Source organism: Phyllobates terribilis, unplaced genomic scaffold (genome assembly GCF_046119375.1).
Source record: "Phyllobates terribilis strain yellow unplaced genomic scaffold, ASM4611937v1 Scaffold_5__5_contigs__length_657084704, whole genome shotgun sequence".
Lineage (NCBI taxonomy): Eukaryota > Metazoa > Chordata > Amphibia > Anura > Dendrobatidae > Phyllobates > Phyllobates terribilis.
Window position 1 is genome coordinate 40976267 of NW_027362765.1, and position 26957 is coordinate 41003223.

The 26957-nt window shown below is 44.3% G+C and overlaps 1 protein-coding gene across 2 annotated transcripts in view; it reads right to left on the reverse strand.

Annotated features, from left to right (window-relative positions):
- Positions 1-26616, reverse strand: part of LOC141270688 (uncharacterized) — an 88334-nt gene extending 61718 nt beyond the window's left edge. For both annotated transcript variants that reach the window (XM_073680787.1, XM_073680786.1), the window contains exons 1-4: positions 26530-26616; positions 26221-26400; positions 26014-26137; positions 25833-25930 (exon numbers count right to left, since the gene is read on the reverse strand). In XM_073680787.1, the coding sequence (XP_073536888.1) occupies positions 25833-25930; positions 26014-26137; positions 26221-26400; positions 26530-26601 (474 nt within the window). In that variant the 5' untranslated portion in view covers positions 26602-26616. The remainder of the gene's footprint in view (positions 1-25832; positions 25931-26013; positions 26138-26220; positions 26401-26529) is intronic.
- Between the last annotated feature and the right edge of the window lie 341 nt (positions 26617-26957).

The window sequence follows — 26957 nt, forward strand, 5'->3', positions numbered from 1 at the left end:
CATCTGGCTCAGCTTGATTAACTGATCAAGAAGATAAGTCCAGGCCTCCTCCCAGTTTCACACCTGAATGCACTTGTTTGCAAATATATTGCCAGTTAAAAATCTGCATAGACTTTAGTCTGCTGTGCCTTTTCTAAGCGCAGCATCTAATTGTATTGCAATGAAATAGACCAGAATTGAACGATAAAGGAAATGAAGGTACAGTGGGGAAAAATAAGTATTTAGTCAGCCACCAATTGTGCAAGTTCACCCACTTGAAAAGATGAGAGAGGCCTGTAATTGACATCATAGGTAGACCTCAACTATGAGAGACAAAATGAGAAAACAAATCCTGAAAATCACATTGTCTGATTTGGAAAGAAATTTTTTTCAAATTATGGTGGAAAATAAGTATTTGTTCAATTACAAAAGTTCATCTCAATACTTTGTTATATATCCTTTGTTGGCAATGACAGAGGTCAAATGTTTTCAGTAAGTCTTCACAAGGTTGGCACACACTGTTGCTGGTATGTTGGCCCATTCCTCCATGCAGATCTCCTCTAGAGCAGTGATATTTTGGTGGTGTCGCTGGGCAACACGGACTTTCAACTCCCTCCAAAGGTTTTCTATAGGATTTAGATCTGGAGACTGGCTAGGACACTCCAGGACCTTGACATGCTTCTTACGAAGCCACTCCTTTGTTGCCCTGGAGGTGTGCTTGGGATCATTGTCATGCTGAAAGACCCAGCCACGTTTCATCTTCAATGCCCGTACTGATGAAAGGAGGTCGTGCAGCAGAGTTGAGGATGGACTGGAGGGGTGTGAGAGTGTTAGCAGGTAGGCCACAGAGGAGGATGTTGCAGTAGTCAAGGCGGGAGATGATGAGGGCATGCACAAGCAGTTTAGTAGATTGAGGGTTGAGGAAAGGACGGATTCTGGAAATATTTTTGAGCTGGAGGCGACAGGAGGTGGCGAGAGCTTGGATGTGGGGTTTGAAGGACAGGGCAGAGTCAAGGGTTACTCCGAGGCAGCGGATTGTCGGTATAGCGGAAAGAGTGATGTAGGTTTATTGTGATAGAAAGATCAAGTGGGAAAGATATGCGAGATGGGGGAAAGATAATGAGTTCAGTTTTGTCCACATTGAGCTTGAGGAAGCGGGAGGAGAAGAAGGAGGATATGGCTGCTAGACATGATGGGATTCTGGAAAGCAGAGAGGTGACGTCTGGGCCAGAGAGGTAGATCTGGGTGTCATCAGCGTACAGATGGTACTGGAAGCCATGGGATTTTATGAGCTGTCCCAGGTCAAGGGTATAGATTGAGAAGAGTAGGGGTTCTAGGACAGAGTCTTGAGGGACTCCAACAGAGAGGGGGCGGGGTGAGGAGGTAGTGTGGGAGTGGGAGATGCTAAATGTGCGGTTAGAAAGGTATGAGGAGATCCAAGATAGGGCAAGGTCTTTGACGCCAAAGGAAGAGAGGATCTGTAGTAGGAGGCAGAGGACAGGTCAAGAAGAAGGAGTACAGAGAATTGTCTGTTAGCTTTGGCTGTAAGTCATTGGTGATTTTGGTAAGAGCAGTTTCGGTGGAATGGTGGGGGCGGAAGCCGGATTGTCGGTTGTCGAAGAAAGAGTTAGATGAGAAGTGAGAGGAAAGTTCAGCGTGAACATGTTGCTCAAGGAGTTTGGAGGCAAATGGGAGCAGCGATATGGGGCGATAGCTGGACAAGGCAGTTGGGTCGAGGGATGGCTTTTTGCGGATGGGCGTGATTGTGGCATGTTTGAAGGCAGCGGGGAAAGTACCAGAAGATTGTGATAGGTTGAAGAGATGGGTTAGGGATGGGATGAGTGTGGGGGTGAGTTTGGGGAGGAGGTGGGATGGGGTCGAGTGCACATGTGGTGAGGTGTGATTTGGAGAGGAGACGAGTAAGGTCTCTTTCCGTGATGTTGGGAAGGGAGGTTATGGGGTTAAGGAAATGGTGTGGAAAACAAAGGGGTTGTGGTGATCGGACAGTAAAGACTTGCCGTGTTTGGTCAATCTTGTTTTTGAAGTGTGTGGCAAACTCCTCAGCAGAGATGACGGGGGCAGTGGAAGGCGGAGGAGAGAGTTAAAAGTGTTGAACAGCTGTTTGGGGTTGTAGGATAGGGAGGATATGAGGGTTGTGAAGTAGACCTGTTTAGTAGAGGTGAGTGCTGATTTGAATGCGAGTGTTGCTTGTTTGAATGCAGTGAAGTCATCTTGAGTATGTTTTCTTCCAAAGCCGCTCCGCAACCCTGAACGATTGTCGAAGCTGTTTAGTGAGGTTGTTGTTCCAGGGTTGCCTGCTGACTCGTCGTGCTCTGCCATGCACAAAAGGGGCGACTGAGTCAATAGCTGATGCGAGAGTGGCATTGTAGAAAGCGGTGGCGCTGTCTGTGTCATGGTGTGAGGATATGAATGTCAGTGGTAGAACAGAGTCAGAGAGTGTGTGAGTGTCTAGATGTGCAAGGTTTCTGCAGGGGTGTGCTAGTTGCCGGACATGGGTGACAGGTGAGGAGGACAGGGATGAGAATGTGAGTAGATGGTGGTCAGATAGGGTTAGGGGGAAGGTAGTGAGGTTAGATAGGGAGCCGAGTCGGGTGAAGATAAGGTCTAGTGTGTGTCCGTCTGTGTGGGTGGCTGAGGAGGACCACTGAGTAAGTCCAAAGGATGAAGTAAGCGACAGGAGTTTGGATGCTGCTGACTGGAGAGTGTCAGTGGGGATGTTGAAATCACCCATGATGATTGTGGGAATGTCCGCAGAGAGAAAGTAAAGAAGCCAGGAGGAGGAGAATTGGTCAATAAAGGCAGTGATCGGGCCCGGAGGTCAGTATATGACAGCCACTTGGAGGTTGGAGGGGGAGTAAATGCGGACAGAGTGGACTTCAAAAGAAGGGAGAATAAGGGAGGGAAGAGGAGGAGTAGGGCTAAAGGTGCAGTTGTTAGAGAGGAGAAGACCCACTCCTCCACCTATGATGTCAATTACAGGCCTCTCTCATCTTTTTAAGTGGGAGAACTTGCACAATTGGTGGCTGACTAAATACTTTTTTTCCCCACTGTAATAGGATAAATATTCACAGTAAACAATGTTTCGGTGTGTCTCCACTCTCACCCCCATAGTCCCTAACTTCATACTAATCCCTAAACCTTGCAATGAACAGGTTATCTCTCCCTCCATCCTCCCCATCCATCTCACCATCTCCTCAGATCTGTTCATCAACATAAATCCCTTGTCTCCAAGCACGGACAGCCATCTCATGCCCTCTCCCGCTCCCACCTACTAACACTTACTCTGCTCCTCCTCACTGCCGGTGATATCTCACCAAATCCTGGTCCTCCTCACCACATCCCCACAGTCACTTCTACCTCCCATCCATGATCTATCACAAATTTCTGCAACCTTTCTAACCCCATACCCATTCGTCCAGCCACCACCTCCCCAGTTCCCCTAAGAGGAGCTCTATGGAATGCTCACTCTGTCTGCAACAAACTTTCTGTCACGCAAGGAATGGGAAAGACTTAGTGCAACACAAAAGGAAGAGGGAAGGGGGGGAAGTGGAGACCTCCTAAGCTGATTTACTATCACCCTATCTCCACTAACATCCCCGTATTGGCTCTTCACCAATCCCGGCACGCGAATCTCACCCTGTCTTTCCCTGGCGTTGGGCCCTGGCTAGGGAAGGGAGGGGGATGAGCACTAGTCGATCCCCACTGACCACTAAAGATAACAAGGGGGAACAAACAAGGGAAGATAGCTTAGCTTTTAGTGGACTTCAGAGAGATTAACACCCGTCCTCATAGCTCCAGAGAGGATGAATTAATGCACTTACTCCGAGCCTTCACAAAGGGTCATGTGAGTATCGCCGGCACCTTCCTTCAGCAGACAGCAGGTATTTATACACCCAGGCCAGAGTGTTAATTAGCCAGAGGAAGGTAGCCAGAGGAAGATAGCCTCTAAGAAGGTGTCTGTACTGCCAAACGTAGAGATCTCCTGCAGCCAACTGCAGGGCGACTGTCTGTCACTTCTGACACACCCATGACAGTACCCCCTAGTCTACGAGTGGCCTACGGACACTCAGGATTGGGTTTCACAGGATAAGAGGTGTGGAATGAACAAACCTACCTGAGAGCGTTCGCCTGTGATGCTGAAATCCACATCCTCTCCTCTGGACCATAGCCCTTTCAGTGCACCAAGTATTGTAGAGGACGACGGAGACGAGAATCTACAATCCTCGAAATCTGGAACTCCAGATCTGTTTTCCATGCAGAAACTGGTAGGTCAGTAATAAAATCCATGGACAAGTGTGTCCATGGCCTACTAGGGATAGGTAGCGGAAGAAGAGTACCAGACGGATGGGTACGTGAAACCTTAGAACGTGCACAAATACTACAAGCAGATACGTGTTCAATCACATCCCGATGCAAACCCGGCCACCAAAAACGACGAGAGAGGCAGTCCGCGGTTGCCTTACAACCTGGGTGCCCAGCAAGCACAGAGTTATGATGTTCCTTAATTACTTTGTGGCGAAGATTAGATGGTACAAATAACCTTCCTGAAGGGCAGGAGGCAGGGGCGTCCCCCTGAGTTTCCAACACGTCAACTTCCAGTTCAGGATACAGTGCCGAAATGACTACCCCTTTCTGTAATATTGGGGCAGGGTTCTCATGGTCACCACCACCAGGGAAGTTCTGGGACAAAGCATCAGCCTTGACATTTGTGACCCCTGAACGAAAAGTGACAACAAAATTGAACCTAGTTAAAAACAGGGACCATCTGGCTTGCCTAGGGTTGAGACGTTTAGCTGACTGGAGATATGACAAGTTCTTAGGGGAAGAAATAACAGTAATAGGATGGACAGCTCCTCCAACCAATGTCGCCATTCTTCAAACGCCAATTTGATCGCCAAAAGTTCCCCATTACCCATGTCATAATTTCTCTCAGCCAAAAACAATTTTTTAGAAAAGAAGGCGCATGGATGCCATTGACCAGGGGACGGATCCTGAGACAACACAGCCCCAACTCCGACATCCGACACATCAACCTCCACAATAAAGGGTTCGGAAACATCGAGTTGACTGAGTATAGGTGCAGTGGCGAAAAGATTCTTTAAGGAAGAAAAAGTCTCTGCGAGCTCTGCAACTGAACCCATACCAAGGAGAAAGGGAAAAAAAAAAACCACAGCCAGCGAAGACTGGCTGTCTTTTACCGACTCCCCAGGGCCAGCCACCACCTTTTTTGACCAATACACCACCTGACAATTTTAGAAAATAGTGGGGAATATCATTAAAATGTACCTTTTATTCTCAATTTATATAAAATATATTACAACCTTAAAAAAGGTCCACAAAACCTAAAGTGCAACCAAGTGCTATATGTGAAAAAAGTGCAGCAAGGCAAAAGAATAAATTCAGGCAACTCTGTGTGTACAATAGCCTCTACAGGGTCATGAATAGAGATGAGCGTTGTTCTACTCGAACTGTTCGCCAATCTCAAATTCGAGCTGTTTTGGGCGGTGTTCGAGCCGTTCGGCGAACACGAACAATTTGAGAAAAATTCGGCTGTTCGAGGTTATGTTCGATAACTGTTCGTGCACCAAAATCATAACTGGATTTTTTCTCAGTAATGATGAAAATTAATGTTAATACGCAGTTTGAGTGTACAGCGGGGTGGGGGGAGGGGCAGGGGATGGATCTCTGCAGGAACAATGAAGATCTCCATTTTTTTTTCTCTTTCCCGCATTTACAGTGGGGAGGTGCAATCTGTCAGCCTATCAGCAGCGCACACACGGAGCGAAGTGCTTTTTTTCACACAAGCAAGGGCATGTGTCATTGGCAGTGTATGTCACATGTCCTTGCCCTATAAGACCAAGCCATTTTCCCCGTCGCCACCATTTTCTCACTGCTGCAGCTGCGTGTTAGACGGCACCGCTGTTGCTGTGTGCGCTATACCTTGTTAATTTCAAGCCAATTTTCGCACAAATATACAGATAGTTTGGGAGTAGGGAATAGTTGTGATTGCAGTCCTTTTAAGGACTAGGTTACAGCATTTCCTACGACTTTTATCAGGGAGGTCTGTGCTCTTAAATAGATCGGTTGTGGGAGGAAAGACTAATTGTAATTGCAGTCCTTTTCAGGACTAGGTTACATGAGTTCCTATCAGTTTTTGCCAGGCAGGTCTGTGCCAGTGCTGTGCAAGTTTTTTTCACAGCATTTGGCTGAATCTAGCAAAGCTAATCCTTTTTGGCCTATTGCAGAGTGTGTTAGTCAGTGGAGTAGCCTATCTGTGTTGCAAGATATACCACCTGTGTATAGAATACCAATTTTTTTACTGCACCTAGTGAAGTTAAATCTTTTGGGCATAGCATCATTCTATTAGTCCATCTATACTGACCTCCATCAGGTTGCAAATTAAAACTAATTTTTATCTGCATCTACAGTACCTCTGAAAAAATATTTGGGCTTCTAGCAGTGTGTGGGACTTGTTCTATTAGTCCATCTATACTGACCTCCATCAGGTTGCAAACTGAATATATTTTTTTCTGCATCTACCTCTGAAAAAATATTGGGCTTCTAGCTGTGTGTGGGTCTTGTTCTATTAATCCATCTATACTGACCTCCATCAGGTTGCAAACTGAATATATTTTTTTCTGCATCTACCTCTGAAAAAATATTTGGCCTTCTAGTAGTGTGTCGGACTTTCTCTATTCGTCCATCTATACTGACCTCCATCAGGTTGCAAATTAAAACTAATTTTTATCTGCATCTACAGTACCTCTGAAAAAATATTTGGGCTTCTAGCAGTGTGTGGGACTTGTTCTATTAGTCCATCTATACTGACCTCCATCAGGTTGCAAACTGAATATAGTTTTTTCTGCATCTACCTCTGAAAAAATATTGGGCTTCTAGCTGTGTGTGGGTCTTGTTCTATTAATCCATCTATACTGACCTCCATCAGGTTGCAAACTGAATATATTTTTTTCTGCATCTACCTCTGAAAAAATATTTGGCCTTCTAGTAGTGTGTCGGACTTTCTCTATTAGTCCATCTATACTGACCTCCATCAGGTTGCAAATTGAATATAATTTTTTTCTGCATCTACCTCTGAAAAAATATTTGGGCTTCTAGCAGTGTGTGGGACTTGTTCTATTAGTCCATCTATACTGACCTCCATCAGGTTGCAAACTGAATATAGTTTTTTCTGCATCTACCTCTGAAAAAATATTGGGCTTCTAGCTGTGTGTGGGTCTTGTTCTATTAATCCATCTATACTGACCTCCATCAGGTTGCAAACTGAATATATTTTTTTCTGCATCTACCTCTGAAAAAATATTTGGCCTTCTAGTAGTGTGTCGGACTTTCTCTATTAGTCCATCTATACTGACCTCCATCAGGTTGCAAATTGAATATAATTTTTTTCTGCATCTACCTCTGAAAAAATATTTGGGCTTCTAGCTGTGTGCGGGACTTGTTGTATTAGTCCATCTATACTGACCTCCATCAGGTTGCAAACTGAATATATTTTTTTCTGCATCTACCTCTGAAAAAATATTTGGCCTTCTAGTAGTGTGTCGGACTTTCTCTATTAGTCCATCTATACTGACCTCCATCAGGTTGCAAATTAAAACCAATTTTTTTCTGCATCTAGCTCTGAAAAAATATTTGGCCTTCTAGTAGTGTGTCGGACTTTCTCTATTAGTCCATCTATACTGACCTCCATCAGGTTGCAAATTAAAACTAATTTTTATCTGCATCTACAGTACCTCTGAAAAAATATTTGGGCTTCTAGCAGTGTGTGGGACTTGTTCTATTAGTCCATCTATACTGACCTCCATCAGGTTGCAAACTGAATATATTTTTTTCTGCATCTACCTCTGAAAAAATATTGGGCTTCTAGCTGTGTGTGGGTCTTGTTCTATTAATCCATCTATACTGACCTCCATCAGGTTGCAAACTGAATATAATTTTTTTCTGCATCTAGCTCTGAAAAAATATTTGGCCTTCTAGTAGTGTGTCGGACTTTCTCTATTAGTCCATCTATACTGACCTCCATCAGGTTGCAAATTCAAAATAATTTTTTTCTGCATCTAACCCAGCCAATAGTTTTGGCCTAATACCACAGTTTGGCCACTCAGCTCTGCTCGGTTACCATCCATTGTTTTTTTGTGCAAACAACTCCAGAGTTGTGAATTAGTTAACCACCAAAATGAGTGGAAAAAGGCCTGCTGCTGGTGGAAAGGGGAATAGGCGTGTTGGGAAGGGGAAAAAAGGTTGTGTCCGTGGGGTAGGTGTTAAAGCAACAGTAACATCTGCAGAAGAAAGACCATCTTCCAGCCAAACTAAAATGTCTACTTCTTTTAGCGGACAATGTGATAAGATCCCTTTCTTACGGCCACGCCAATCGCTACAAATTCCAGATGAGGCACAAAAACAGCAGGTGCTTCAACGGATATCAAATGCTCCTTTAAGTGGGCTCTCCTCCACATCAACTTCAACATCACAAATACTCCAGTCCTCAAAGGTGTCACCCCAATCGCACTTGCTTCCTCACAGCTCCCAAATCTCCAGCTGCCCGTCTGAGTATGAGGTAGAACAGATGGTTGAGTCTGCAGAGCTGTTTACTCATACTATAGCCTGGGAATCAGAGGTCGACTCCAGCGCTTCTGTGAATCCAGACGAGGAAATGATCTGCACTGATGCCCAGAATCTTTATGAGTCGGATCCAGGACCAGACGCAGAAGGTTCTGACCATAATGTAGACCCTCATTCCCAAACTGTAACTCCTGTTGGTGGAGACAATGAGGAAGACGATGATAAGACTCAAATACCTGATTGGAGCGACAACTTTAGTTTTTTGTCAGGGCAGGAACAGGTTGGCTCTGAGGACGACGGGTGTGATAACGCACAGGGTGATGATGATGAGGTCGGAGATCCCACTTACTGTCAACCCACAGTCAGCCAAGAGATGAGGTCAGCAGAGGAGGTGGAGGAAGATGCTAGTGACGACGAGGTCAGGTTGCGCCTTCCTGGACAGAGACGTAGTACTGGAAGCACGTCAACAACTGCATCCTCAAACACAACTCTGCCTCTCACCACAAGTCGTGGTGGCTCTTCAGGTCGCATGGGTGCTAAGCCTTGCATAGCCTGGGCATTTTTTCAGATCGATAAAGATGACCCAACTCGTGTTATCTGTAACATTTGTCAGCAAAAGCTAAGTAGAGGCCAAAAAATACATAGTTTGAGTACTTCATGCATGAACCGGCACATGGACATGAAGCATAAGTTGCAGTGAGAAGCTCAGTGTGCTACAATGCGGCCTAGCCGGCCGGGCCGACCACCGTCTGCCATATCTTGTGCATCCGCGGCCTCTTCATCCTCTGTGACTGGGGGGACAGCAGTCACACCTGTTTTGGGGCGCAGACCTGCCACCTCTTTACCCGCAACAGCCAGCGTGATTGGCAGGTCATCATTTTCTTTGGAGGTGGTAACACCAGCTGGTGTTGAGCGCTGTCCGACATCGATAGCACCACCTTTGGATGAAGGCAACCTAACATGTCCGCCTGCATCTTCCTCACAGACCGGCAGTTTCCCGGGGACACCCTTATCAACCCCGTCTAAGCACAATAGCCAGCCCTCGGTCCCTCAGATGTGGACAAGTAAAAGACCATTTCCTCCTAGCCATGAGAAAGCTAAGAGGTTGAATTTCACCATCTGCAAGCTCTTGGCTACAGAAATGCTGCCTTTCCGCCTGGTGGACACAGAGGATTTTCGAGACCTTATGTCCGTCGCAGTGCCCCAGTACCAGATGCCCAGTCGGCACTACTTCTCAAAGAAAGGTGTGCCTGCGCTCCACCAGCATGTCGCACACAACATCACCGCTTCTTTGAGAAACTCTGTGTGTGACAGGGTGCATTTCACCACAGACACTTGGACGAGTAGGCATGGACAGGGGCGTTACATGTCGCTGACTGGGCACTGGGTAACTATGGTGACAGCAGGAGAAGGGGCTGCTGTCCAAGTCTTGCCGTCCCCACGAGTTGTGCGTCAATCCTCTTTATGTCAAAGTTCCTCCACTGCTTCTGCCTCCTCAACCTCCTCTCGGTCTTCCACCTGCACCCAAAGCCTGTCTGGTCATGCCACAAGCTTTCTAACTGCGCAGAAGGGATCCTGCACACCTCCTTACTATGCTGGCAGTAGGGCTCAACGTCATCAGGCGGTTTTTACATTGAAATGTCTGGGAAATGTGAGTCACACAGCTGAGGAGTTGTGGTCAGCTCTGGAGAACCAATTTCATGAATGGTTGTCTCCACTGGACCTGAAACCAGGGAAGGCCGTGTGCGACAATGCTGCAAACCTGGGTGCGGCCCTTCGCCGGGGCAATGTCACACACGTGCCTTGTATGGCTCACGTGTTGAACCTGGTTGTCCAGCAATTTTTAGCCCACTATCCCAGACTAGATGGCCTTCTGCAGAGGGCACGGTCGCTGTGTGCTCACTTCCGCCGTTCGCATCCCGCAGCTCAGCGACTTACATCTCTACAGAAGTCGTTGGGCCTGCCACTTCACCGGCTAAAATGCGATGTGCCTACCTGGTGGAATTCAACTCTGCACATGTTGCAGCGACTGTGGCAGCACCGACAAGCCCTGGTGCAATACGTTCTGACGTATAGCCTGGGCCAACGAGATTCAGAGGTGGGGCAAATCATGCTGGAGGAGTGGTCTCAGATCAGGGACCTATGCACCCTTCTGCACAGTTTTGAAATGGCGACGAAGATGTTTAGTGCTGACGATGCCATTATCAGCATGACTATTCCGGTGATTTACATGCTGGAGCACATGTTAAACAGAATTCGGAGTCAGTTGGTGGCACAAGAGGAGGTGGAGGAAGTAGAGGAGGAGGAGTTGTATGCGGAAGGGCTAACATCTGCAAGGTCCAGAAGGTCGGCAGCACCAAGGCGGCAGGCATGTGAGGGTGGGGGAGATGGTTTTACCAGGGCGCATGGTAGCAGCCAAACTAGTGAGGAAGGTGCAAGAGCCCAGGAAGAAGTGGAGGACGAACTGATGGAAGACTCATCAGATGAGGGAGACCTTGATCACATTTCTGTTGTGCGAGGTTGGGGGGAGAGGACAGAGGAAGGAAGCATGATTGTTACCTCGCCACCAACACAACAGGGACTTGGTGCTCCTGGATGCGCAACACACATGAGTGCCTTCTTGCTGCACTACCTGCAACATGACCCTCGAATTGTGAGAATTAGAAATAATCCTGACTACTGGGTTGCCACACTGTTAGATCCCCGGTACAAAAGTAAATTTGCAGAAATTATTCCTGCCATAGAAAGGGATGCACGCATGCAGGAGTATCAGCAGAGACTGTTGCAGAATCTTACATGTGCTTTTCCACAAAATACCAGTGGTGCACGTAGTGAAGGAATGAAGGAATTGAGGGTAAACTGATTAAATTTGCTGATGACACAAAGCTAGGAGGGATAGCTAATACTAGAGAAGAGAGAGAGAGGATTCAAAAAGACCTAAATAAACTGGAGCAGTGGGCAGCAACCAACAGAATGGTTTTTAACAGGGAAAAATGCAAAGTACTACATCTGGGCAATAAAAATGAAAAAAGCATATACAGAATGGGAGGAATAGAGCTAAGCAACAGTACATGTGAAAAAGACTTAGGTATACTAATAGATCATAGACTGAACATGAGTCAACAGTGTGATGCAGCAGCAAAAAAGACAAATACAATTCTGGGATGTATTAACAGAAGCATACAGTCTAGATCACGTGAAGTCATTATCGGTCTTTACTCCTCTTTGGTCAGACCTCATCTGGAATACTGTGTACAGTTTTGGGCACCACATTTTAAAAAAGACATAGACAAACTGGAGCAAGTTCAGAGAAGAGCGACCAGAATGGTGACTGGTCTGCAAACCATGTCCTATGAGGAACGGTTGCAGGATTTGGGAATGTTTAGCTTGCAAAAAAGAAGACTGAGAGGAGACTTAATAGCTGTCTACAAATATGTCAAGGGCTGTCACATTGTAGAAGGATCATCTTTATTCTCATTTGCACAAGGAAAGACTAGAAGCAATGGGATGAAACTAAATGGGAGGAGACACAGATTAGATATTAGAAAAAACTTTTTGACAGTTAGGGTGATTAATGAGTGGAACAGGCTGCCACGAGAGGTGGTGAGTTCCCCTTCAATGGACGTCTTCAAACAGAGGCTGGACAGACATCTGTCTGAGATGATCTAGTGAATCCTGCTTTGAGCAGGGGGTTGGACCAGATGACCCAGGAGGTCCCTTCCAACTCTACCATTCTATGATTCTATGATTCTATGAATCTCACAGTTCCAACTTGCCAACCGTGGGACCGTCAACTGTTCAGCACTCAAACCGTAACAGAACCACAGTATCTGCTGGTAACATCAATTTTGCGGAATCATTTCACCACTTTTTTAGCCCATCCTTTGCAAGGCCACAGGAGACAAGAAGTCTGACACATAGTCAACGCCTAGAGACGATGGTACAGGAGTATCTCCAAGTAAACATTGAAGCCACGACTGTGTCACTGGACCCTTGCTCTTTTTGGGCTTCCAATCTGGATAAATGGCCGGAGCTAGCCACTTACGCCTTGGAGATCTTGTCATGCCCCGCAGCCAGCGTTCTGTCTGAACGTGTGTTCAGCGCTGCTGGTGGTGTGCTGACAGATAAGCGCACGCGGCTCTCCACTGATAATGTAGACAGACTCACGTTCATAAAGATGAACAAATCATGGATCCGAAACGACTTTTCTACCCCTGTGTCATCCTGGGGAGAGTAAAAGCTTGATGATTGGTTAAAATCACCCTACCAAACGTTTTAAGCTTTCAAATTACTAATCATGTTTATCTGTATCTTGACTGGAAAATAATTTGGGCTTTGTAGCAGTGTGCAGCACTGATCCTATTAGGCCATCTATAATAAGCTCCACCAGATTTAAAATTAAAAATAATTTTTAGCTGCATCTAGCCCGGAAAATAATTTTGGGGCTCCGAGATGCGCAAGACACATAAGTGCCTTCTTGCTGCACTACCTGCAGCATGATATTGTCAGAATTCGAAGTAATCATGACTACTGGGTTGCCACACTCTTAGATCCCCCAAACTTTTCGATCAACCTTTTCATTTTAATAAAGACCAAAAAAATGGTCATTTTTGAAATTATAAGCATTAGCAGGTTGTTAGAAACTGAAATCAAACAGTTTTCAACTCAAAACTTTATTCTAGGTGATGTTACATTTTCACATAGGACCCCTTGTTCGAAAGGAGCTTCTGAACTCTCTCGTCCATTGAATTTGTCAGGTTTTGGATGGTTTCTGCTTCAATTGTTTTGCATGAGGACAGAATACCCTCCCAGAGCTGTTGCTTAGATGTGAACTGCCTCCCGCCATCATAGACACTCCTTTTAATGATGCTCCAAAGGTTCTGAATGGGGTAGAGGTCAGGGGAGCATGGGGGTCACACCATAAGTTTGTCCCCTTTTATGCCCATATCAGCCAGAGATGCAGATGTTTTATGTGCAGCATGAGATGGTGCATTATCATGCAGAAAAATGATCTTGCTGTGAAATACACGGTTCTTCTTCTTGAACCATGGCAGGAAGTGCTGTTTGAGAAAATCCACATACATTATGGAGTTCATCTTTAGCGCCTTCAGGGATCCTAAAGGGGCCGACAATCTCTCTCCCCATGATTCCAGTCCAAAACATTACTCCACCTCCTCCTTGTTGGCGCTGTAGCCGTGTTTGCGTGGGGTGTCCATCAACCAGCCATCCTCCACTCCATCCATCTGGACCATCGAGCGCTGCACGGCACTCATCCGTGAACAAAACAGTTTTGAAATCAGTCTTCATGTAATGTTTGGCCCACTGGAGCCGTTTCTGCTTGTGTGAAGTGGATAGAGGAGGTCGACAGGATGGCGTATGCACAGCTGCAAACCTCTGAAGGACCCTGCATCTTGTTGTTCGGGGGACGTTGGAGGCACAAGCAGCTTCAAAAACTTGTCTGCTGCTATGACAAGGCTTTTTTGCCGCTGCTCTTTCAACCTGACGTAATTGCCTGTAGGAAAGAGTCCTCAATTTGCCCTTATCAGCACGCACACGTGTGTACTGTGAATCAGCTACATACTTCTTGATTGCCAAGACACTTCATCCTGATCATCGCACAATGTTGATTGTAGTCATGCCTTGACCTAAACACTCCACAATTTGTTGCTTCTCAGCAGCCGACACATCCTTTTTCTTTCCCATTTTGGCAGAAAATGTAGGCTGCTTAATAATGTGAGAGAGCCTTCTTAAGTAGTCTTGCCTTTCATTGGAAACACCTGCCAAACTAATTAGCACAGGTGTCTGCAATTGCTTACAGTGATATAAAGAGCCCTGACACACATCACCATCAATGAGTTTAACTGACAAACAAACAAATTCTTCCCTTATCACTCCTAAACACTTTTTGCATAATAATTTGGAACGCGGTGTACATGTGCTTTTCCACAAAACACCAGCGGTTCACGTAGTGAATCTTACAGTTCTAACTTGCCAACCGTGGTCTGTATGGAATTGTTCAATAAAGGGCCCAAAATTAAGATAACATAGATGGGAGAGGTCTCTATGAATAGGAATTCCTAAGTATTTGATACCCTGTGAGGGCCAGGCAAAGGGAAAGTTGGACTGGATGGAATCCTATATGGATTTGGGGAGGGAGACATCGAGGGCCTCAGACTTCGCTGCATTGATTTTAAAATTTTACCATGTAACAAAGTGATCTAGTTCAGCCATAACAGCATGGATGGATATATGTGATTGAGTGATATATACTAGGACATCATCAGCAAATAGAGAGCACTTGTACTCGGTGCCTCCCACCTCAATCCACCTAATATTGGGGTTATGGCGAATTGATGAGAGCAGGTGCTCCGTCACTAGGATGTATAAGAGAGGGGACAGAGGACATCCCTGCCTTGTCCCATTGGTGATTGTGAAAGGTGATGAAAATGTTCTGACGCACCCCCTGGGCCTTGGGACACCCGGAGCCGGACCCTTTTTGGTGGATGCTGGTGGTTGTAGTCTTCGTGGCGGCGACCCGGTTCCGTGGCTCAGGGCGGTCAAACCAGTGGCGGAACTATTTAGGTGGTTTTGATGTTTAAATGTCCGACTACGCCACCCGTGGATTGCGGTCAGAGTGAACCGCCGCTACAGGGCAGACCGCTGAGGCTGGTGTTGTGGGTGCAGCAGAGCGTAGCATAACTCCCCACGGGAGGAGTATAGCCTCAGGGCAGTGTATGCGGAGGATGGGGGTGATGGTGCAGGGCAGCAGCAGTAACGACACGGAGTCAGTGATGCAGTCCAGGGCCTTTACTCACAGTTCTTATTATCCAGACCACGTCTGCAGGTAACGGCTGCCCACGTCGTACTGTGCTCACCAGGTGAGGGGCTCAGACAACTCCCAGATAACTTTGGAGCACTTCACAGGAGCCCCTTTGTGTGTCCTTTGTCTGGCCTTTCTTACCAACACTTCTGTCCGGCTGCCTCGGGCCTCCTCTTGGTAAACTTGGCGCCAGTTTCCCTGACCCTATGTGGTGCCTTCCTAGCGGGTGTAGCGAGGGGCTGCGCCACATAAAATGTCAGAGCCTCCGGTTTCTAGCTGAGGGTCGTTTCCTGCCTCCACTAGTTCGGGGACCGGTCTCCCCCTTTGGCCTGACCCCTCCACGCAGGTGGATTCGGGCATGCGGTGGCGACTCGCCCGTCCGCACCCCTGGGATCCCTTCATTCCTCGTTCCTGGAGCCTTCTCCGCTCCTCTTCCTTCCTTCTCCCTCTTCCAGGCCTGGGCCTCTGTTACTAGGCCCGCCTCCGGAGCAGAGCTCATGCAGAGCCCCTGCTCCCTGCCACTTCTGCTCAGACTTCTCTGCACTGAACTAAGATGGTGCCCACCTTTTATACTCCCTTCTCAATGCACCCAGGAACTGCTTCCTCCCTGCTCCTGCACTACAGGGTTCCCCTTCCTCAGTGTTCCCTCCCCCCACTCCAGCCAGGGACAGGGACTGTCGTGCCCATCTCAGGGGCATATTGGTCGCCCTGCCCCACGGCAATGTGGTGTAATGCATGCTGGTGTCGGGTCCTGATCCACACTCCATCCTTACCTGAGAGTGAGATATCACACCTCTGGGTGAGGTGCAATACGTCTGTAGCAACCGAGCCCTCAGGGTGCTACAGTTCCATTTATCTTCAGCCTAGGTGACGTATTGCGATACAGGGCCGTGATTTTGGCTATAAAAGGGTCCCCTAGACCCCTACCCCAAGCTTTTTAAGAGAATCATATATGGCGTGCCAGGAGACTCTATGGAATGCTTTCTCAGCATCCAACGAGAGTATCTAATTACAAATTTTTAACTGCATCTAGCCCAGGAAATACTTTGTGCCTAGTAGCAGTGTCTGCTAGTCAGCGGATTATCCCGGCTGTTAAGCAAGCTACACCACCTGTAGTTTAGACACTTAATTTTTTCAAAGGAAATGCTTCGGGACCATGGGATACTCAGTGAAGAGCATCAGGAGGCACCCCAAGGCATAGGGGCTGGGACTGGCAGTAGGATGCCTTGCGGTGGACAGCCGAGCTCGATCCTTATAAAAGCTTTTTAACTGCAGCAGCTTTAGTGGACGCTACTGGAGCTGGAATTACGCGGCTGCTGGCATGAGACTTGCCCTCCAATAGATCCTTGTAAATGGATTTAAAGTGTATTCATTCAAATTAGAGAGACAATTTAAATTAAAAAGCTTAGAGCTGCCTCCACCACAGGGGGGCTCGCTCGACCCACCAGCGGACAGGCACCAGTATTGGGAGAGGGGGGCTGGCCATCAGGGTTCACCGCGGCTCTGGCACAAACCCGGCGACACGGAGGTGGCACGGGCAGGAGCGGACTGGCCGTGTCGGCTTCTCACTTTTTGGATTTTAGAAGGGCATGACATGCCTATATCTGTGTCTCCCCCTCCTTTTACTCCTCCACCTCTTTTATTTTCGCATGACTATATGTACTTGTCACTTTTCCATGTGTTAGTTGTGTCTTCTGAGCAGTTTGTCAGCTTTTGGACACCTTTGAAGGTGTTTTCTATGTGTTTCTATGTGTTTTTGTTTGCCTGCCATTGGTTTTAACGGTGTTCGAAGGTGTTCGACGAACAGTTCGACGAACAGTTCGGCGAACACACGGGTGTTCGACGAACCGAACCGAACTCGAACACTACGGGGGTGGCTCAACACTAGTCATGAATCCTGTCCAAGCAATAGCAAGTTACACTTAATTAGAGATCTGTATCTAATAACCTGCAAGACCGTAGATAGTGGGCATTTAAGAATGAGCCTAATAGGGAGAGATCCACACATATGATTGAGAAATATTACTGTTAGAAATTACACATTTAGTAAATATTGGAACTTGCGAGGAAGACCGGTGATGGTGTATAGTGAGCGTGGTGTTTGTTTTTACACACTAGCCCTGAGTCTCTCCTGATAATTCTTTTACAAGAGGAAACGTGTCAGGAGTAAAGTTCCTATGCACAAACCCTGGACACAGTGATGTCATACAGGGTAAACCTGGACCATATTGGGTAGTGAGATCTGGGATTGAAGGCTACAAATGGTGAGATCGTTCCAATATTTACTAAATGTGTAATTTCTAACAGTAATATTTCTCAATCATATGTGTGGCCCCCCATTGCCCAGAGACTCCAGTTGAAAACCCTAACAGTGACATACAAAGCCATCCACAACCTGTCTCCTCCATACATCTGTGACCTAGTCTCCCGACACTTACCTGCACGCAATCTACGATCCTCACAACATCTCCTTCTCTACTCCACTCTTATCTCCTCTTGCCGCAATCGCATACAAGATTTCTCCCATGCATCCCCCCTACTCTGGAACTATCTACCCCAACATATTAGACTCTTGCCTACCATAGAAACCTTCAAAAGGAACCTGAAGACCTACCTCTTCCGACAAGCATACAACTTGCAAACCTCGTTTCACCATACCGTTGCACTACTAGCTCTACCCTCACCTACTCTATCCTCACCCATCCCGTGCAGAGTGTGAGCCCTTGCGGGCAGGATCCTCTCTCCTCCTGTACCAGTCGGTGACTTGTACCAAGATTATTGTACTTGTTTTTTATTATGTAAAACATCATGGAATAAATGGCTCTATAATAATAAATAATAATAATGCAATAATGTGGAAACGGATGGGCCAACCTCTGCTCTGGTAAAAAGTAAATGGGATCAAGAAATATCACCAATAAATGAACAATGGTCTAGAATACTCGGACCTTTTGCTTTTAAGAATCCGCAGTATAGAATATTGCAATTGTCATTATACATAGGATTCATTTGACATCAGAGGTATTGGATCCAAGATGGATAATAAAAGGGGACCTTGAGCGTCAGATTAAGTTGGGGACACCGTTCAGATGTTATTGTTATGCTTTAAAGTGTAAATTTTGGGTGTTCAGATTACACTGTTCTACATATTTTCAAAAGTTGTCAGGTTCAGTTATGAAATGAGCAAATTCTTAATGATTTTGACCTTCTGAATTCAAATCTGACAAGACAATTTTTAGTGTGCTCTTGTTTCTATGATATCAAAGAGTTTTCCTTTTACTGCTACATATTATTAAAGCATAAAAGTTTAAGTACTTTGAAACATTATTCTTTTTGCAAATATAAAGATGCAGAATATTTTATTATGCCAATTTTCCGATATTTATTTAGATGAAACTTAGCAACAATTCAAATAACTAAAGCATGTCTAAACACTATTGTGAATATAAAGTTACAGAAATTGCACTACAAAATGTGGTCCTCATTCAGTGACTGCTCTTTTTTGCTTGTCTCTTGTACTCCTGCATGGGATCATCTCTTACAATTGTCCAACAGTAATCTGCAAGTATTGATGGATTCCATTTTCCTTTGTAAGGGTGTGACAGAGATTGTCATGTTTCTGCCGCTAAAGGCAACAATTGTGTATTGTGAATACTGTCATGCATTTTATGGTGATGTGTGTAATGTAAAATATATAGGGGATAATGTAAACAATGCAAAGTGTGATAGGTACTGATTCTGCTGTGTGGATACTGCAAAGGTAATGCCTAAGGTAAATCTGGTACACTCAGCTCAGGTGCAGGGAAAGTATAGGATATAGTTTAGTGCTTAAGTTAGAGATAGTGACATAGGTGAAAGGTTAAGTCTGCCCAGAAACAGACTGCTCGGGAAGACAGAGTAAAGAGACAGTTAATGAACGGTCCAGCCTACAGTGGGAGGGGTTAGGGCCAGTAAAAAGGAAACCACTTCCCGGTTTTGTCAGTTACAATCAGTTAGTGAGTGATAGTGAAAGTGTTCGTTGAAGGCAAGGTAAAGTTCAAGATGCAGTGGGCTGGGAGCACAGTATAGACAAAAAGTTCTGGCGGTATGAGGTCATACAAAACTCACAGTGGACATTCCTGTAACATCTGGAGCTCAATGCTCAAGTCGGAGGCTATGGAGAGCACGACAATCGTTCAATACAGAGGAAGATGGATGTGGAACCGCATGAGGGAAACGTAGAGGATTTCGGGAATACTGCAGTGCCAGAAGGGGAATCCCTAGGGCTAACAATTAAAGTAGGGATAGTCCGAGCTGAACATAAGAAAATGATTGAAAAGTACTGTGTTGATGGAACAAGAACCAGAGAAGGGTGCTGTGCCCGATACTGCGTGTTAAAGACTGATGTACTTGAACTGTCCTGTAAAGTTGTACTTGTTAAAACGAACTGGGTGTCCCCTGATGTGTGTGGCTGCCCCTGGAGCTGAAGACACGGAGATAGCGAAGGCCTCTGGCCTCCAATTGAGTGTAACCCACCTTACACAGCAGAACACTTATAGACTGGGACACAATTTATTTGTAATGTGCCAGGGAGCTATGGAGCATCATCTTGCTCCTGGCTACCTTACACCTTGATATCATTTTTCCATAGCTGCAACATCTTGGTGAAATCTCTCAAATGCTCGTCACTCACTGCTCTGCAGTTTGAAGGAAAAATGTCTAGATGCAAATGTAAGAAATTAATCTTTAAGGACATGTTACAGCCAAGATCCTTATATGTTTGGAGGAGATTTTCCACCAACTTTTCATAGTTATCTGCTCTTGAGTATGTCCAAAAAATAAAATTACCACTAATGTGAATGCTACCCATGCAGCCTTTTCCTTGCTCTGCAACAAATGAAGAAACTCCTCATCTTGAAGAATCTTACTAATCTGAGGTCCAATACAGACTCCTTCCTTTATCTTTGCTTCACTCAGTCTTGGAAATGTATCAATGAGATACTTGAATTCTTTTGCATTTTTATCCATCGCCTTTACAAAGTTCTTCATTAGGCCCAACTTGATATACAATGGTAGTAACAAAATCTTATGTGGGTCAATAAGTGCTGGATGCAGGACATTTTTACTCTCTGGATGAAGTGAATGTCGGAGAGGCCAGTCTCTTATTGTATTGATATTCTCATGCACAACTATGCCACTCACACAGAAAGCAGCAGTACTTTGTGTATTCACCCAGGAGACCAAGTAAGAGGGCAACCACCTGTAAGTCACCACAGAGGGGCCACAACTGTTGGTCATAGTTCAGGTACCTCAACAGCCGTTTCATGTTGCCATAGGTTTCTTTCATGTGGACTGCATAACCAACTGGATTTGAAGGTAGCACATTGCCATTATGCAGCAAGATGGCTTTTAGGCACGTTTGGACGAATTGACGAAGAGCCTCTACCCCTCTGGATTATGACTTATCTTCAGAGCTTCCATTAAACTGGTGATGTCGTTGCATGTCACAAGATCACCCTACATGAAGAAGTATTGGACAAGATCTTTATCACAGTTGTGGAACAAAGAAATCCGAACAGCGCCTGCTTGGAGATTCCACTGCTGTAGTCTGGAACCTAAGAGCTCAGCCTTACTCTTGGGCAGATCCAAATCTCTAACAAGATCATTCAGTTCACTTTGTGTGATAAGGTGTGGTTCAGTTGAGGTTGCTGACAAAGACTGGGTCGTTAGAGGAGGATTCTTCATGACACCAAGCGCCCTCTTCCTCCTCACTTGACTAGGCTGAAAATGTATCTGGTGCTTTTGGAATTGGCAGTTGTTCTGTATGTAGTACTAGGCGTATAGCAGATTGAATGTTTTGATACTGTAAAGTCCACTTCTTCCTTGAAACTCCTTTACTAATGGGGGGCACCATGCAGAAATAGCAATTGGTAGTGTTATCAGTTGGCTCTCTACAGATCATTGGAACTGCAAAAGGCATAGGTTGCCTCTTCTCATGCAGCCACTGGGTAAGATACATATGTGTGGAGCCCAACTCTTGTCCTCATCTCCTATTCTGCAGCTAAAATACAGGTTGTAGGCTTTCTTTATCATGACAGTCTTTGCATATGTAGCAAAAACTATCTGTTTTGTTAATGCAAGAACGAGGCAAATCTGAAAAAACATATAGAATCCTGTCAATATGCTAAGAAACTAAGCTAAGAAATCCTAAAACTGTATACCTTACACAAAGGTAAGGTATATAAAAGTAGGTGATGCAACTGTAATTAGGATTACGTCATCAAAGCTGAGTTGCTTTTTGATTGGTCACCCAAAGATGATAGAATACTGAAGGCTCTATAGACTAAATAGATGATGTAAAAGGCTAGCTACTAACAATGCAATAATGATAATGAAATAATAAAAACGCAATTTTCTATAAGCATCTAGGAAAGGTGTCACAAGTAATTACAACCTCCTCTGGATCTTGAAAATTAGAGCCAGTCAGCAAATTTAAGCATCATATTTGTTTTCAGCACCACAAAATTAGTTCAGTTCAACTGTTTTTGTCTCTGAACCAATTTGGCTGTAGAACAATGTTACGGAGACAATTAAGGAAGTATGTAAAATCAATGTCCCTGTAGACCCAATAATATATGTATTGGGAAATAGAGAAGGGAATCAGTTCCTAATAAAGGTGAAAAAACTACTATACTTAGCACAGAAAGTGATTTAAAAAAGAATGGCTCCCACCAGATGTTCTTACAAAGAAGGAATGGACTATATTTGTAATAAGGAATTTGTGATATGAACATGTTTATTATTCTAATATAAATAAGATAAAGACGCCTGTTCATACATAATAGGAGGAAACATTTTTTGTATTTTTGTTATATTTTTCAGGTGGTTGGATGGGTTTTACGTAGGAGGAATCTGGTATAGTAGAATGGAAAAGTAAGGTTATCAGATGTAAGAAAAAGAAGCATCAATGCTTTTGTCCATACAGTGTATATAAAACAAATTGAAATACTGAATGTGTATAGAATATTACTTTTTAGTTGATTTTTGGATAAAAGATGTCTATTAGTAACTTCACATATTTTGTATGTATGTTCTAAATTGCTTTCATTTTCTCGTTTGCTTATCTGTCTTTATTTTCTCCCCATTTGAGTTGTTTTGATGGTCAACAAAACGTGATTTTCAAGTAAAACATTTCTCAGCTTCTAAGAATTCTAGTGGCTTGTTCCGTGTGTGAGTTTTTTCATGGTGAAGTATATCTGAATAGTGGGTGAACCTTTTCCCACATTCTGAACATGAAAATGGCTTCTCCCCTGTGTGACTCCTCTGATGTACAACTAAAAATATTTTCTGATTAAAAACATTTCCCACATTCTGAACATGAATATGGTTTCTCCCCTGCGTGAGTTCTCTCATGTACAAGTAAATGTAATTTCCAACTAAAACATGAAAATGGCTAAGGGTTTGTTCACACTTGCGTATAAATCAGATTGCAATCAGACCAATGTTATTCAATGAAGCAGTGCAGATATGCATATTTTTTTCTCTGCTGTACTCGGCATGTGAAAAAAATTGCAGCATGCTGTGATTTCACACCGAAATCAGATGGGGGTGAGATAAAAATCAGATGCTATACAGACTATCAGTATGGCATCCGATTTTTACGGATACATTATAATTCTATAGCATAGGAAACTGTAAATCATCTTGTAAATGATTAATAGCTGCTGAATAAAAAAACAGATTACATACGGACAGCACACGAATGACAAGTGAGGAAAAAATCATACCACTTTTCTAAAGGAGAATGGGATCGATTTTTTATACGCAAGTGTTATTCCCTGTGTGACTTCTCTGATGTTTAACAAGACTTCAATGGTCAACAAAACAATTTCCACAATCTGAACATGAAAATGGCTTCTCTACTATGCGAGTTCTCTAATGTATACCTATCATTTCTGATTAAAACATTTCCCACATTCTGAACATGAATATGGCTTCTCACCTGTGTGACTTCTCTGATGTATAACAAGAATTGATTTGTCTATAAAACATTTCCCACATTCTAAACATGAAAATGGCTTCTCACCTGTGTGACCTCTTTGGTGCCTGATAAGATGCGATTTACGGAAAAAACATTTCCCACATTCAGAACATAAATATGGTTTTTCCCCTGTGTGAATTTTTTGATGTCTAACAAGATTTGATTTATCGGCAAAACTTTTCCCACATTCTGAACATGAATATGGCTTCTCCCCTGTGTGACTTCTTTCATGTGTTACAAGCTCTGATTTCTGATTAAAATATTTCCCACACTCTGAACACGAAAATCTTTTCTCCTTTGTGTGATTTTTTTGATGTGTAACAAAAGACATATTGAGGGGAAAACTTTTTACATATTCTGCATTTGATAATGATTTCTTTGCTGCAAGATCATTTTGATAATTAATGCCCCTTTTGTGACGTTTATATTTTTCAATAGTCTGTGATGAATCAGAAGATAGGACCTGTTTAAAAGGATCAGATGATAGATCTTTGCTGTGAAGGGATGATGGTATTTCTGGAATAGGGGCATAGACGTCGGTTATATCTTGTGTAATATCAAGGTCATCTGATATAAACATTGAAGATGTCAGCTGTCCCTCTGATCTCATAAAGTCATCTGCCAAGAATAAAATCAATTATAAAATAACCGGAAAAAAATTATTTTTACAAGATTTCTGTATATAAAATCCATAAAACTGGCAAGTTATGTAGCGGACTAGAACTCTAGTGCCACCTACAGGAAGTAGCAATCCTAAAAGTCAATAGTGACCCTTTAACGAGCCTTATCACATGATTTAGGATATAAGCCAGAACCAGAAACTTAATTTGTAGACACTATGCTTCGGGGTACTGCCCCTCGTCAGTGCAAAGTGTGAGTTCTGGCTTGGCTGGGTGAGAGGCGTCAGACCGGTAGTTAAGGAGTAACATTTCTGCTTGCGGAGAGCGACATGTTAAGCATGTCACGGTGGGGAGACTTTTAAAGTTGCAATGCTCCTCTGGGAAATATGCAAATTGTCTCTTCAGAAAGGAAGAGGACTAGAACTCTAGTGTCACCTACAGGAAGTAGTAATCCTAAAAGTCAATAATGACCCTTTAACAAGCCTTATCACATGACTTAGGATATAAGCCAGAACCAGAAACTCAATTTGCAGACACTGTGTTTTGGGGTACTGCCCCTTGTCAGTGCAAAGTGAGTATTGCGGCTTTAAAAGTCTCCTCACCGTGAAATGCTTAACATGTCGCTCTCCGCAAGGAGAAATGTTACCCCTTAGATACAAGTTATGTAGCAAAACTCAACAAGACAAAAACAAAAAGCCCTTGTATAAAAGCTGTTATAGTGTCAGCCATTACTACCTCTTGTGGTTGGCATTCCGCAGTCTGACTGCACTGACTGTAAAGAACCCTTTCCTATTTAGCTGCCGAAATTACCTTTCTTCCACCCGTAATGAGTGCCCCCTGGTTATTAGTATGGTCTTTGGAAAGAATAAGTCATGTACCAGTCCTTTGTACTGACCACACATATATTTATATATATAAATGAGATCTCCTGAGACGTCTTTTTTATAAGCAAAACAAGCCTGACTTTTCCAACCGCTCATCATATTAGAGGCCTTCCATGTTGGGATCGCGGGATTTTATCTCCCTTTCTAGACACCCTAAAATCTATTTGCTTTTGCAGCTGCTGCATGACATTGAGTGTTGTTGCTCAGCTTACTGGTAACCAGAATACCCAAGTCCTCCTCTTGTTCTGTAGTCCCGAGTATACTCCCATTTAATGCGTTTTCAGCAATACAATTATTCCGTCCTAGGTGCATTACTCTACATTTATCTACATTAAACCTCATCTGCCAAGTGTTTGCCCATTCAGTCATCTTATCCAGATCGTTCTGCAATATCGTAATGTCAAGATCAGATATTAATATCCTACATAGTTTGATGTAAACAGCAAAAACTGACACATTACTCTCAATCCCATCCCCAAGGTCATTAATAAAGAGGTTAAAGAGAATCGGCCCTAGCACAGATCCCTGCGGTCCTCACTGCTGACTATATACATTTAGATAACGACATTGCCGGACTGCAGGGCTGATAAAGTAGCCTCAGCCAGTGGTTACTACTCACCTGGGTAGTGATATGTAAGAATCTCCTCTTTACACCACTCCTCATCCGTCATACAAGTCTCTGTAGTATTAATATGGATCAGATCTTCACCCTGAAACAAATATTGTAAAAGTCACAGACAAATGAAGAAATCTCATCTATGATCAGCTGTAATCCTGCCATCTCCACTGTTCTCATTACACAAGTATAAAACATATAATGCTGGTGGATAAAACAAGACTGAACACAAGACCTTCACAGTCATCTACACATCATAGGGGAGATCTCATGACACCTTCTCTCCATCTACCTGATGATCCTGAGGAACATTGGGATTTTCTTGTTTACAGTCCTGTGGAAGAAGAGGACGGGGACATCTCTCTGGTGTTGTCCTCTTACTGAATAGAACTGGAGGAAACACATACAAGGACTGAATTCATTCTTTACATACAGATAATTATAGGCCGTGTGTATTTAGTCCTGTCTATTACCTGGTGATGTGGGGGACTGCGGAACTTCCATCATGACATCCTTGTACAGATGTTTGTGTCCTTCTAAATACTCCCACTCCTCCATGGAGAAATAGATGGTGACATCCTGACATCTCATAGAAACCTGACACATACAATGATACTGTCAGTCCCCTGATACCTTCATAGCATTACTGTATAATGTTCCAGCATTCCCAGCAGTGTCACCTCTCCAGTCAGCAGCTCAATCATCTTGTAGGTGAGTTCTAGGATCTTCTGCTCATTGATGGCCTCATGTATCAGGGGGTGAGGTGGAGGCCCCGTGATTGGGCTCAGGGTTCTTCCCCATCCCTCAGACACAGGGGCCTGACAGCGTTCACTAGAGGTCTTCTTCACTACTGTGTAATCCTGGTTATGGAGAGACACATTAATAAATCTCACTACAGACATTTTCAGAGTCCTCACCTCTCCAGTTCTGTCCATCTGTTATTCCCATAGATAAGAATGACGTAATGTGACGTCATCAGAATCTCTCACCTCTCCAGTAAGCCGGAAGAGGATCTCTAGGGTGAGGCGTAATATCCGCTCTGCCATCTTGTCCTTGTCCATATCAGTCCTTGATGGTACAGTCAACAGAATTTTCTTATATAGAAGATCTCAACTGAGAGGATCCGATAATGTAGGGACCTGAATGGGAAGAAGATGAGCCTATGTAACTTCAAAAAGAATTCTGTGTAATACAATTACTGGAGATAATTAAGGGAAACATATTGATGTTGGATTATCTCGTTGTATGTACTGGTGGCTTGTTTCAGGAAAAGTGATGAAGATAGCCGAGTACAGCACTTGTCTGTTCCCATCAGTAAGAAGTTATCAGGGGCTTGGGATTCTTTCTGTAGTCATGAATTTGCTCCTAGTGATCATTTATTATCAATGGTTGGAAAATCCCCTTTATCCTTTTCAAA